Below are 13,944 nucleotides of genomic sequence, written 5' to 3'. Positions count from 1 at the left end.
TCCACTGATCTACATGTCTGTTTTTGTGCCAGTACCATGCTGTTTTTGTTACTATGGCTCTGTAGTATAGGTTAAAATCAGGTATGGTGATACCACCAGCCTCTTTTTTGTTGCTCAGTATTATTTTAGATATTCGAGGTTTTTTGTGATTCCAAATGAATTTTTGGATTGTTTTTTCTATTTCCATGAAGAAAGCCTTTGGAATTTTGATAGGGATTGCATTAAATGTGTAGATTGCTTTAGGTAAGATTGCCATTTTCACGATATTGATTCTTCCAATCCAGGAACAAGGGATGTTTCTCCACTTTCTAGTGTCTTCTGCAATTTCTCGCTTGAGTGTTTTAAAGTTCTCATTGTATAGATTCTTTACTTCCTTGGTTAGATTTATTCCAAGGTATTTTATTTTTTTTGATGCAATTGTGAATGGGAGTGATTCTCTGATTTCATCCTCTGTGTGTTTGTTGTTAGCATATATGAAGGCTACTGATTTCTGTGTATTTATTTTGTATCCTGCTACATTGCTGTAGGTTTTGATCAGCTCTAACAGCTTGCTAGTAGAGTCTTTAGGGTCCTTTATGTATAGAATCATGTCATCTGCAAATAATGATAACTTGATTTCTTCCTTTCCAATTTGTATCCCTTTTATGTGTGTCTCTTGCCTTATTGCTATGGCTAAGACTTCCAAAACTATATTAAATAGAAGTGGGGACAGTGGACACCCTTGTCTTGTTCCTGATTTTTGTGGAAAAGCTTCCAGTTTTTCCCCATTTAGTAATATGTTGGCTGTAGGCTTGTCATAAATAGCCTTTATTATATTGAGATATGTTCCTTCTATTCCCAGTCTCAGTAGGACTTTTATCATGAAGGGATGTTGGATTTTGTCAAATGCTTTCTCTGCATCTAATGAGATGATCATGTGATTTTTGTCCTTCAACCCATTTATGTAATGTATTACATTTATAGATTTGCGTATGTTGAACCATCCCTGCATCTCTGGGATAAAGCCTACTTGGTCAGGGTGAATGATCTTTTTGATATATTCTTGTATTCTGTTTGCCAATATTTTGTTGAGAATTTTTGCATCTATGTTCATGAGGGAGATTGGTCTGTAATTTTCTTTTTTTGTTCTATCTTTGCCTGGTTTTGGTATCAGGGTGATGCTGGCCTCATAGAAGGAGTTTGGTAGAATTCCTTCTTTTTCTATTTCCTGGAAAAGCTTAAGAAGCAATGGTGTTAGCTCTTCCTTCAAAGTCTGGTAAAATTCAGCAGTGAATCCATCCGGGCCTGGGCTTTTTTTAGTTGGGAGATTATTGATAACTGTTCGGATCTCCATGTTTGTTATATGTCTATTTAAGTGATTAGTCTCATTTTGATTTAATTTAGGTAGATCATATAGATCAAGGAAATCATCCATTTCTTTCAGATTTTCATACTTTGTGGAGTATATGCTTTTGTAGTATGTCCCTATGATTTTTTGAATTTCTCTGGAATCTGTTGTGATGTTACCTTGTTCATCTCTGATTTTATTAATTTGTGTCTCTTCTCTCTTTCTTTTGGTCAGATTTGCTAAGGGTTTATCAATCTTGTTTATCCTTTCAAAGAACCAAGTCTTTGTTTCATTAATTCTTTGGATTGTTCTTTTTGTTTCTATTTCATTAATTTCTGCCCTAATCTTTATTATTTCTTCCCGTCTACTAATTTTTGGTTTGCCTTGTTCTTCTTTTTCCAAGGCTTTAAGGCGAAGCATTAGGTCGTTTACTTGCGACCTTTCTAATTTCTTAATATAGGCACTTAAGGCTATAAATTTACCTCTTAGAACTGCCTTCATTGTGTCCCAGAGATTTTGGTATGTTGTGTTCTCATTATCATTTGACTCTATAAATTTTTTGATTTCCTTTTTGATTTCTTCATTGACCCACTCATCATTTAGTAGTGTATTGTTTAGTTTCCATGATTTTGTGTATGCTCTATAGCCTTTCTTGCTACTGATTTGTAGTTTAATTCCATTGTGGTCAGATAGAATGCAAGGAATTATTTCAATTTTCCTGAATTTGTTAAGATTTGCTTTGTGTCCTAATATATGGTCTATCTTAGAGAATGTTCCATGTGCTGCTGAAAAGAATGTATATTCTGCAGCCTTTGGATGAAATGTCCTGTATATATCTGTTAGGTCCATTCCTTCTATGACCTCATTTAGTCCAGATGCCTCTCTGTTTATTCTTTCCCTGGATGACCTGTCAATTGATGAGAGTGGGGTGTTAAAGTCACCCACCACCACTGTGTTTGGTGTTATCTGTGACCTTAGTTCTAATAGTGTTTGTTTGACGAATTTGGGAGCCCCCATGTTAGGTGCATATATGTTTAGGATTGTAATGTCCTCCTGTTGGAGTGTGCCCTTAATCAATATAAAGTGACCTTCCTTATCTTTCTTGACTAACGTCGGACTAAAGTCTACCCTGTCTGATATTAGGATAGCCACCCCTGCTTGTTTTCTAGGCCCATTTGCTTGAAACACCGTCTTCCAACCTTTCACCCTAAGATAATGTCTATCCTTTGTAGAAAGGTGAGTTTCTTGGAGACAACAAATTGTAGGATCCTGCTTTTTAACCCAGTCTGCAAATCTATGTCTTTTCGTTGGGGCATTGATATTAAGAGATATTATTGAAAGGTGTGTATTTATGTTTGCCATTTTTGTGTGTGTGTGTGTGTGTTACTGGTTCTACCTGTGCACTCTTCTGTTAACTGGTATTTGAGTATAGCTTGTTTTTTCTAGGTTCCTTATATGTGTGCTTTTCCTTTTGTTCAGCATGGAGGATTTTATCAAGTATTTTCTGTAGAGCTGGTTTTGTCTTCAAATACTCCTTTAACCTGCTTTTGTCATGGAATGTCTTTATTTCTCCATCTATTTGAATGGATAACTTTGCAGGATAAAGTAACCTTGGTTGACAGTTGTTATCTTTCAGAACTTGGAATATATCACTCCAAGCCCTTCTGGCTTTAAAAGTTTGTGTTGAATAATCTGCTGTAATCCTGATGGGCTTGCTTTTGTAGGTAACTTGATTTTTCTCTCTAACTGCTTTCAATATTTTTTCTGAAATACTTTTGACCCAGTGCTGCCTCTGCCCATACTCACTGACAATAGGACCATGGTCAGATGCATACACAGCACAAGGGTACACATATACACCTGTGTCCCCCTACATACATATATACCTGTATCCATGTCTGCTGAACTCTATCCACAGTTGGAGACACCTCAAAGTGGTGTCAGGGTGTTCAAGCAGAGGACTTCCCCAAACTGTTAGAAGATCAGGTTAGATATGATTACAGAGTGTCACTGGGTCCCTGGCAAGCAGGGTAGAGCAGCTATGAGGGAGACTCTCTCACACAAGGCTGTAGCTATGCCCTAAAGGGGTCCCTAGGAGGGGTCGGGTTGTAGGGGTTTCTAGAGGGTATATGGATTCACTCAGGGCCAGAGCTAGTTCCTACGTGTGGCTGCAGGTGAGATCTTTCATAGTTTCAGCAGCAACTTAACCATTTACTCAGGGCCTGGCATGGCTCCAGCCCCTTTAGAGCCTATAGCTTGGAGTCCAGCCTTTTGGGAAAACAGGAAACTGTTGATCCACAGAAGGGTCAAGGCACGTTATGTTTCTCAGGAAGGACACAGAAAAAAAATGGCAGCCACAGGTTGGGGACCCAGGAGCAGTGGCTGGTGAGGGATGGGGGCGGGAACTCTGCCTCCAAGGCAGAGTAAAAGAGCGTCATGATGATTCTGGAGCTGCAGGAGTGTAGGGGTGGAAAACCACCTGAACTCAGTTATGAGCTGGCCTGAAGGCCGTAGTTCCTTCTTGCAGAGGCCCCTCCAGAGGCTCTCGGGACACAGAAACTGGATCCCCCAGGGAGGGCAACCCAGGAGGTGATGAAGGTTGAGATGTCCACACACAGAAATGCACACATGTGCAAGTTGTCCTCTGCAGGCCTTTTCTTTTGTCCTGGCTATGATCAAATGTAAACAAAGTGAAAACCAAGAACTTTCTACCCCACCTCCCAGAGATCTCCTTTCCCATGTCTGTGACTCTCTACACCTTAGGCTTCCTGAGATGGGCTCTGGAGACTCTTCAACTATCTGATGTCTAGTGGAACCTTTTCCCTAGTCCCCTGAGGCAAGGCAACCACCTGGGCCTGTTGTCTATTCCACATCACACAGCCACCTTTCCTGCCAGCGTAGGGCAGTATGACTCCTGCTGCATGCTCTGATGCACACATTGAGTCACTGGACAGGAGCCCTGTGTCAGGACTAACACGTGGGCACCTGGAACATGTATTGCTGGGAACTATGGCACTTGCTGCTTATCCAAGGTTTTGCTTTCTGTGGTTTACTTACCTGTGGTCAACCACAGTCCAAAAATATTCAATGAGAAATCCCAGGGGAAAAAATAATCCATGCTGTGTTTAAAATGGCATGCTTGCTTATCAAACTGCCCAGTAAGCACTTCTCTTAATATTCATACCCTTATATTAATGCTACTCTCACTTTGGATAGAGAATCTTCTCTTTTCAGATGGCAGTGACCTTGGGACAACTCAGAAGGTATCATGGTGCTGGAAAGAAGGGAATGGAGTACTGAGTAACATCTAGATCACACCTTCCAAGGCTCAGGGTCTAATGCGGAAGAGGTGGTGGAAAGAATGTAAGAGCCAAAGGAAGGGTTGGACTCCTTACAACATGCTCCCTCTAGACAAAAAAATTGGCCTTGATATCCATGACCTCATAATGCCTGACACTACCTACACAAAACCATCATAAGAGGAGGGAAGGATCATGGCATCCAAATAGAGGAGAGATTTATTGAGATGGGGAGTGGATGTGATGGAGAAGGGAATTTCAAAGGTGGTAGGGGGGTATTACCATGGATATTTTTTATAATCATGGAAAATGTTTAATAAAATTGGGAAAAAATAAATAAAATAAAATGGCATGCTAACAAGTTTGATAAAAATCCATTGTTCTCCTCCATTCAGCCGAGGACACGACTCATCCCATTGTGCAGCATATGACCACACTGTATATGCGACCCACTTGTGAGTCGCTTGCTTGCTATCCCAGCTGTCAGATCATCTGTGGTGATGTCACTGTGCTTGTGTTCACTTGGCCTGGTTGAACTGAATACAGCCCTAAAGTGCTACAGTAGTGATGCTCGCAATTGAGATGTGCCAAGAAAAGCTGTGATGTGCTTGCTTTGAGCACCAAGATAGAAGTTCATGACATGTACTAAGGACAGCTGTGTGCTGAGACTGATAAGAGCTATGGGAGAAGGACTCTTCTATCTGCACTCATGAAAGAGAAAAACATGTAAGAGAGTTTTGCTGTTGTATTTCAAACCAAAAAAAAAAAAAAATCATAGCCATAATAGATAAGTGCTCAGTTACCATGGAGAGGGCACTAACTTATAGGATATATTAAACTGCTTCGACAAATGCCTGAGGCAAATAGCTTAAAGGAGGAATGGTTTCTTTTGGCCCATAGTTTCAGAGGGTTCAGTCTATGGTGAACTGGCTTCATTGTTTCTGGGCTGTGGTAAAACAGAACATCATAGCTGAAGGGTGTGGAAGAGCAAAGCTGCTCAACTTCTAGCAGCTTAAAAGCAAAGAAGAGTAACAGGAAAGAGCTAGGGCCAAGAACTGTCTTTCAAAAAGCACATCCTCACCAGCCCACCTCCTCCACCTTCCACAGTTCCACCATCTCACAACTGTCCATTCAAATTTGAATTCATCAATGAATCAGCCTGTCAATAAGGTCAGCGCTCTCATGATTGATGCCTTCTTGCATCCTCCCAGACACACCAGGAAGTATGGTTCATTCATCTCTGAAGAATCTCAATTCAATCAAGTTGATGGTCAAAACGAACCATTACTTTGGAGTTGGTGCCTGCTGTGGTTTCAGACATCTTTTGTGCGTCTCAATAAATAATAAATAAATAAATGAGACACTGTAACCACTTCTCCTCTCATGACTACTGGAGAATATTAGCAGGGGACCGGGCAGCACCAGGGGAGGCTTGGGCTAGCAGGAAGTCATGTTGGTGGGGAAGCAGTCACTGCGTGTTATGTGTGTTGACAGGCCCCATGCTAATGCTTTGACCTCTGGCTGTCACGTTACTGGACAGGCTGAGGGCAGAAAGATAAGTTGTCTGATTTTGGTTAAGTACGTTTTTATTTCTCTCTGGCTTCAGGCAGTCAGATCAAGGTTGGGGCATCCAGAGATTAAATTCCTGAATGTTTCTCCTTACATCCCAGGAAGCCTGCCCAGTGCTTCAGTCAGCAGCTGAGTGGGGCTTAATCCCAAATTCCTTTGCAGTGGTGTGGAGAGGGAAGATGGCCTTGTTGACACCTTGTCCTTTGCAGTCTTTGAGATATTTGGGGTGTGTGATATGATCTAGTTGTCCAGTTTTTCTGTCCTTCAGTCCAGTCTGTTTTGAGGAGTGGTTGTTGTTGATTTGGGGTACTTAGGGGAAGGTCTGGCAATGAGAAGATATTCTGGGAACACCTTGATGGGGATGCAGAGAGGGCTCTGGTACCTGCTGCACTCAGCCGGAGCTTGCTCATTCATCCACCTGCTTTCTGCCTTGCAGAGCCCAGGGGCCACCTTCCTGAGTGACAGGTTCCTCCTGGGCTTGCCTCTGATGCCTAGTGATGCCTAGTGCCCCCTAGACCTTGGGAAAACCATCACAGTCCAGGCACTGGGGAGGGAAAGGGTCCCTGAGGCTACCAGCAGGTGGCAGCTTTCAGGACGGAGTTCGGGTGAAAAGAACAACAGAGTGACCCGGGGCTGGGTCTCCTAGCAGTCTGCTGAGCTGGAGAGGGGACCCAGAGTAGCTGAGGACCTTGTGTGGGCCTGCATGTAATGTCCTCCAGGTCCCCTGGGTGAAGGCATGGCATCTAAGCATGTTTTCTTTTCATTGCAGGTCTGAAGAAGAAAGCTCCCGGAGCATAAGGTATGTGTTTTACCACTTTGACTGTGTGTCCATTGTGGGAGCAGCCTTCAGGAAACCATGTGCTTTGATTTCTTCCCTGAGGGTCCCCCTTTCCCCTGGCTTTCTTTGTAGGGGTGTGTGTGCTGTTTATGGTGCAGGCCTTCCTGGGTTTAGCATGAGCTCTGGGTTTGGGGAGTACCTGCATTGGTGGATACTCCCTCTTGTTGAAGGTCATTGGTGGCCAAGTGTGTCTAAGCCATGATCCGCTTAGAACCAGAGACATCTGGGCTGACCCATGGGGGGCTAGGCTGGTACACCGTGAGGGTACATTGCTGAGATACTTGGTGTGGATAGATGTGCACCAGCATCGGACTGAAGCATGGAGTACAGGGAGCTCCTCATACCCCCATGGCATCAAAGGAGGGTGAGACTACATGTGGCACAGGAGACCACTGAGTGGAGCTGTGCCAAGTGAGAGCCCTGAGTGTTAGTGCCTCTGCCAAGGGAGCTGGGACCTGGCAGTCTCGGCCTAGGAGGTGGGGGATGTCCATAAAGGCCATGCGAGTGGAAGATGGGACCAGAATGGTAGGGAAAGAAAGAAGCAAAGAGGCAAGTGGAGCCCTCATATCCACGGGCAGCAGGCCGACTTTCAGCTCTCAGGATGGGGTGAGATGGCTGACATGTGTGCTTTTGAGATCAGGCTGCGTGGGGGGGTTGCTCCCTAAGAACTGGGGTATCAGATGCTGGGGTCCTCTAGGCAGCCTCCAGAGTGGGAGGTGGGGAACGAGATGACTGCTTTTCCTGGCAAGGTACTCCACCTGTGAGGAGTGAGAGGCTTGACATCAGAGCTCCTGAGCAGGGTCCTGGCAGGAAGCAGGGACATGCTGGGGACGGAGGGGCATTGAAGGGAGGGCTCTGAAAGGGCTGTGGGCAGGGGTGAGGGGACCTGCGAGGGGCAGACAACACATTTGGTTGGCTACAGTGGTCCTGAAATGAGGAAGGGGTGACATCCTGAACAACAGAGCCTGCCCAGGATGGGTGTTGTGGGAGAGCTTGATGGGACAGTCAGCAAAGCAGCTGAAGGGGCCCAGTGGTGCATCTCACGCAGGATCACAGCGCAGCCCTGAAGAGAACTGGGGGAAACTCCTCATGTGTCGGTGGGAGGAAAGTCCAGAGAGCATGTGAGCTTGTGTCTCTCCTGCTTCGTTTTCCAGGTGTAAGAAGATGTCCTTATGTATTATGTAGGTATAAGGAGGTATAACTAAGGAGATACAAAAGGTATTAAAATAGTCCCTTCAGCAGCTAGGAGCAGGGCCCCTCCTGTGAGTTGTGAGTCATAACTATGCACCCTGTTCAGACCACTGCCTGAGGTAAAGAACAGTCTGACTAGGGGTGGCCGGGGCCATCAGGAGTGGGCCTGATGTCAGGGTGCGGGACTTTCCCATGGACTCTGAGGAGTCTGCACACTACCGTCAGAAAGAAGACAGTATCCTCAGCCACCTCCCCATGCCCCTAACCTCCCAGGTCTGATCCTGTAGTCCCTGCAGGGACCTGAGACCCCTACCCCCAAAACCTGTCTCATTCTGTCTTCAAAGATGGCAGCTGCTTCTCATCCTGGGATGGTTTGGATGGCAGATAATGGGCATCTTGTACAGAGATACCCTGAGTACAGCCTGTTGTCACCTGGGACCTGGGCATGGCTCCCACCTGAGTGATGGTAGGGTGGCCCATCCTTGTGGTCACTTGTTCCAGTGCTCCCTTGGTACAGTCTGCTGTCACCTGGAATCTGGGCATGGCTCCCACCTTGAATGACGGTAAGGTGGCACCTGCCTGTGGCCACATGTCCCAGTTCCCCCCTGCTGGGTAGTCAGGCAGATGATAGAGAGCTGAGCCTGCCTGACTATGGGAAGCAGTGTGTGCAAGGATGCCGACACCGGTGTACCAGTGTGTGCAAGGATGCTGACACCGGTGTACCAGTGTGTGCAAGGATGCCGACACCGGTGTACCAGTGTGTGCAAGGATGCCGACATCGGTGTACCAGTGTGTGCAAGGATGCCGACATCGGTGTACCAGTGTGTGCAAGGATGCCGACACCTGTGTACCAGTGTGTGCAAGGATGCTGACACTGGTGTACCAGTGTGTGCAAGGATGCTGACATCGGTGTACCAGTGTGTGCAAGGATGCTCACACCAGTGTACCAGTGTGTGCAAGGATGCTCACACCAGTGTACCAGTGTGTGCAAGGACGCTGACATCGGTGTCCCAGTGTGTGCAAGGACGCTGACATCGGTGTACCAGTGTGTGCAAGGGCGCTGACATCGGTGTTCCAGTGTGTGCAAGGATGCTGACATCGGTGTACCAGTGTGTGCAAGGACGCTGACGTCGGTGTACCAGTGTGTGCAAGGACGCTGACATCGGTGTCCCAGTGTGTGCAAGGACGCTGACATCAGTGTACCAGTGTGTGCAAGGACGCTGACACCGGTGTACCAGGCTGTGCAGTGGAGTGGGACAAGCACAGTGGAGCGCATGTCCGTGCTCTGAGCCCAGTGGCAGTCACGGGGAGGCGCGGGCCTGCAGAGACCGTAGCAAGAAGCTGAGGGAATTCCATCAGGGAGGAATGCTTCTCAGGACTAAGCAATCCAGCCTCAAGGACTTTGTGTCTCTTGCTGTGGGAATTTGGGAGCTGGCCGGGAGCCCTGCTGGGTAGGCAGCAGGACCAAGGCTGGCATGCACACTCCTCGCCCCGCTTGTTGGAGATCTGAAACACACATGATAAGCTCTCACGAACACTAGTCAGTGGACAGCCAGTGAAGCCATGTCTGACTCCAGCAGCCGAATGAAGGTACTGATGAAGGCTTAGAATTGATGTATTTTGCTCTGTGTGAAGGTTACAAATCATGAAATCCCGAGTCACACTTAGAGATGCCTTTCTGTGTTATTGGATTCCCTGGTAGGTGACATTACTTTTCCTGAACTCCAGTGATGCAAGATGCCTGCCGCCTCCCGGTTGGCTTCCTCCGCCTCTCCAGCAGGGAGCTGTGTTTGCTCATAAGCGTTCATGGGAATTTTCCCTAGGCTAAACATTGCAAGATTAAATGTATTCACATTTCACAAATGACTCATTTGTGACCGTTTTGCAGACGTAGGACTTTGGTCATTGTTCCCGCGACCGTGTGTCTGCTTTTGATTCCATTCAGAGGAATTCTAGAGACTGCAAATTTGAATCCTCTAATGATGTTTTATTGAGTGGGGAGGGCTTGGGAGAGGAAAGGTTTTTAGAGCACTGTAGGGAGGCTGGGAAAGAGTAGCAAGCTTCTGTTTGAAAGGTAGGCACTTTTTCCTTTCTTTGTTGCCACCAAACACTTGACATGAATGTGGCTGTTCCCAATAAAATTGTCATCTCTGGTGGGGGCCCTGCCTCACCTGTATAATACACTCAACCCCTTCATATGGCTGTGGTTGCTCCATTCCTTTGGGTGTGGGAAACTGAGGGCAAAAACACCACACAGCTCAACTCAGATCACACAGCTTCCCAGGCAGCACTGGTGTGCCCCACATCAAAGCCTGTGCGTGGCAGAGTGGCCCATGGTGCTTGGTGAAAATGCAGGTTCCTTAGTTCTGTGGTGTTAGTTCTATGGTGTCTGTCTCAGTAGTTCCTGGATGGGATCTAGAAATCTATATTTTTTTTGACAAGTTTCTGTATGGCTCTCAAAGAAGCAGAATCTCTCCATCTCAGCCAGCATACACAGTAGAACACATCCACTTCATAAGTTTGAGCTGATCCATGTGTGGAAAATTTGCTCCTGACACTTAAGACAAAGAGGTGGTGAATTGTCTCCCCTATCTGAGCCTCAGAACTGTGATTGGTAGTTTCCAAAGACACTAACAAGCAGCTCAGGGTTGGGAGCAGAGACCCGAGGATAGCTGATCTGGGCAGCAAGGGGTTGTCGCTAGAGGAGATGGACTCTTGTGTAAGTGAAAGTGGTTGGAGAAAATGGGGCCATTTTGATGAGCATCTCCCTCACTCTACTCATAAGCATCTTCCTTATTCCACCTGTGAGAATCTCCTTACTGTACCTATGATCATCCCCTTACTCTGCACATGAGCATCTCCCTCACTCCACCTGTGAGCATCTCCCTCACTCTACCTGTGAGCATCTCCCTTACTCTACCCATGATCATCTCCCTTACTCCAGCCATGGGCATCTCCCTTACCCCACCCGTGGGCATCTCCCCCACTCCACCCATGGACATCTCCCTCACTCCACCTGTGAGCGTCTCCCTTACTCCACCCATGGGCATCTCCCTTACCACACCTGTGGGCATCTCCCTCATTCCACTTGTGATCATCTCCCTCACTCCACCCGTGGGCATCTCCCTCATTCCACACATGATCATCTCCCTCACTCCACCCTTGATCATCTCCCTCATTCCACCCGTGGGCATCTCCCTCACTCCACCCGTGAGCATATCCCTCACTCCACCCGTGGACATCTCCCTCACTCCACCCATGATTATCTCTCTCACTCCACCCATGGACATCTCTTTCACTCCACCTGTGAACATCTCCCTTACTACACCCGTGGGCATCTCCCTTACTCCACCCATGAGCATCTCCCTTATTCCACCCATATGCAAGGCAGCCTTTGTAATGAACGGACCTTTTTTTTTTCCATACCCAAAATGAGAATAAACACTTTGTTTCACTTGGAAGTTGGTGTGAAAACTGCTGAATGTGGCAGACAATGCCAGGAGTGTTTGACATGATGAGTAAACAGAGCTGTGCTTTTGACTTTAAGGACAGACTGGAAGGGCTCTGGGTCAGAGAAAAGCTGGAGTCTTCTTCTATAGCCATGGCCCATGGTGCCCAACTGGAGTTTGAGCTAGTACCCTCAATAGGAATGTTATTCGGCTTTCCATTGCTATGACAAAATGCCTTTGAAAAACAATTTAAAGATAGAAAAGGTTTGTTTTGACTGGCCAGGGAGCCCCGGTGATGCTCCCCCTTCAGTACTAGGGTTACAAGTGTGTACAGCCATCCCCAGCCTTTTTATAAGTAAGTGGGTGCTGTGAACCCTAAGGAACTCCCCAGATTCCATGTAAGCTAGACACACATAGTGATGCATGCACAAGGTTGCACATGTGCACAAGGTAGCACACGTGTCTGGAGTTCATTTACAGTGGATGGAGGCCCTGGCATGCCAAATATCTCCCTCTCTCTTTCTCTGTCTTGCTCTCACTCTTACTCTTGCTTTCTCTGTCATATTAAAAAAAAAAAAAAGCCTGTCTGTTGGCTTCAAAAAAAAAAAAAAGGACAGGTCTGGGTTGGGAAGATTGTTAAGTGGTTAAAGATGCTTGTTTGCAAAGACTGACAGCCTGGGTTTAATTTCCCAGTACCCAAGCCATCCACACAAATTGGCACATGTGTCTCGGGTTCATTTGCACTGGCAAGTGGGGCTGTCTCTCTCTCTCTTTCAAATATGTATGTGTGTGTTTTAAGATGGGCCAGAAAGATTGAGGGAGTAAGCTTACTGATATATTCAGTGGCAGACTAAATATCTTTATTAAGACTGTCTAAATGTCTGTTAACACTCATATTTTGAGTTTGCTCCTGGAAGGTGATGACCCAATATATATGACCCAGGGACAGTGTTCTGGGGAGTGTAGACTTCAGAGGAGCGGCTCAACCTCCCCGAGCCTCAGTTTACTCATCTGCAAACTGGAAATGAGAATGACCAGCTCTCAGAGTGTCTTTCTTATTTATGCATGGCTTTGCATTAGTTCCTGTGTTAATACTCTAGTCATCACACTTCAGCTTTCTGGTACTTTCCTGCTCTAAGCCCCTGGATACCCTGGAGTGCCCGTCTTTGTTGTTCACTCCCTATTTTCCCTACATCATACCTGGGGTAGAGCCTCTTTCTCAGGTAGTTCTTGGAGACAGCCTGATCCTGTCTTCTATTCCTTCTGCCATGGCCTGTCTTTGACTGGAGTGTCAAATCCATTGTCACTTAAAGCATGGCCTGGTAAAGAAGGACTTCTGTAATTTTGTTCCTTGTGTTCTGACTGTCTCATTGCTTGAAGACAGTCGGGGCCAAAGGGTGACAGAGCAGCCGCCATGCCTGTCATTACGCTCTGTTACTTGCAGATGAGGACCCCCGCTTGTAGCACAGCCTCCAGTGTGGTCCTGTGTCTGTCCTGGTTTCCTCTACATAAACAGCAGAAAAGTCTCAGAAGAAAATCCCTCCCCACTACGCAATCCCATGGTGTGACAGCAGCCTCTGTCTGGGACACATGCCAGGAGGATTGCCACCTATGTTCCAAGAATATGCTGCCACCCACTGGCCTGAAAGTGACACCCCTGCATTGGGAATAGAGTGGCTGCAGTAAGAGGGTTGGACAGCAGAGACGGTCACATAACCAAGTAGGTGGGGTGGTCCTCTTGCTTCTGTATTTTATTGTAATTGTACTTTATTGAGGTCAGTTTTGATCAGCAGATCATGTTTGTGTAACTTACAGGGTGCAGTGCAACAGGTGGGGCAATATGTACAAATGGTGGGGCAATTTAATCACGCTACCTAACATCTGTCAGCTCAGAAAGAAATCCTGCTGCACACCGCTTGTTCCGGACCTGAGAGAGGTGAACCAGAGGCTAGAGGTGGGCAGCAGAGATCAGAGGTCAGAGGCAGGGAGGTGAAAGGGCTTTGTGAAAATGAACAAAGTTTCAGACAAGAGGAATTGGCTTGGGGAGCTATGACAGCTGGGTGACCACAGTCAAGAATAATATCCTGCATATTTCAAAGTCACTAAGAGATTCTACTTCACATTTTGGAAGAGGCCCCTGCATTTTAAATGACAAATCAGAGGGTGTGAAGTACATCGAACCTGACATCTTGGTGTTGGGAATTGGCAAGCGTGGACTCAAACTGCCAGAGGAGGGAGCCAGGCAGGAAATCCACACTTCTGTGCATCTAG

The 13,944-nt window shown here is 46.4% G+C and overlaps 1 protein-coding gene across 2 annotated transcripts in view; it reads left to right on the top strand.

Annotated features, from left to right (window-relative positions):
• Iqsec1 (IQ motif and Sec7 domain ArfGEF 1) overlaps positions 1-13,944 on the top strand; it is a 336,067-nt gene that overhangs the window by 128,504 nt on the left and 193,619 nt on the right. For both annotated transcript variants that reach the window (XM_045153616.1, XM_004671686.2), the window contains one exon: positions 6,965-6,994. In XM_045153616.1, coding sequence (XP_045009551.1) covers positions 6,965-6,994 — 30 coding nt within the window. Of the gene's footprint in view, positions 1-6,964; positions 6,995-13,944 lie in introns of those variants that run through there.

This window comes from Jaculus jaculus, chromosome 6, assembly GCF_020740685.1.
Source record: "Jaculus jaculus isolate mJacJac1 chromosome 6, mJacJac1.mat.Y.cur, whole genome shotgun sequence".
Classification (NCBI taxonomy): domain Eukaryota; kingdom Metazoa; phylum Chordata; class Mammalia; order Rodentia; family Dipodidae; genus Jaculus; species Jaculus jaculus.
Note: the sequence above shows the minus strand (reverse complement) of the source record. Positions and strands in the feature narration are given on the sequence as shown.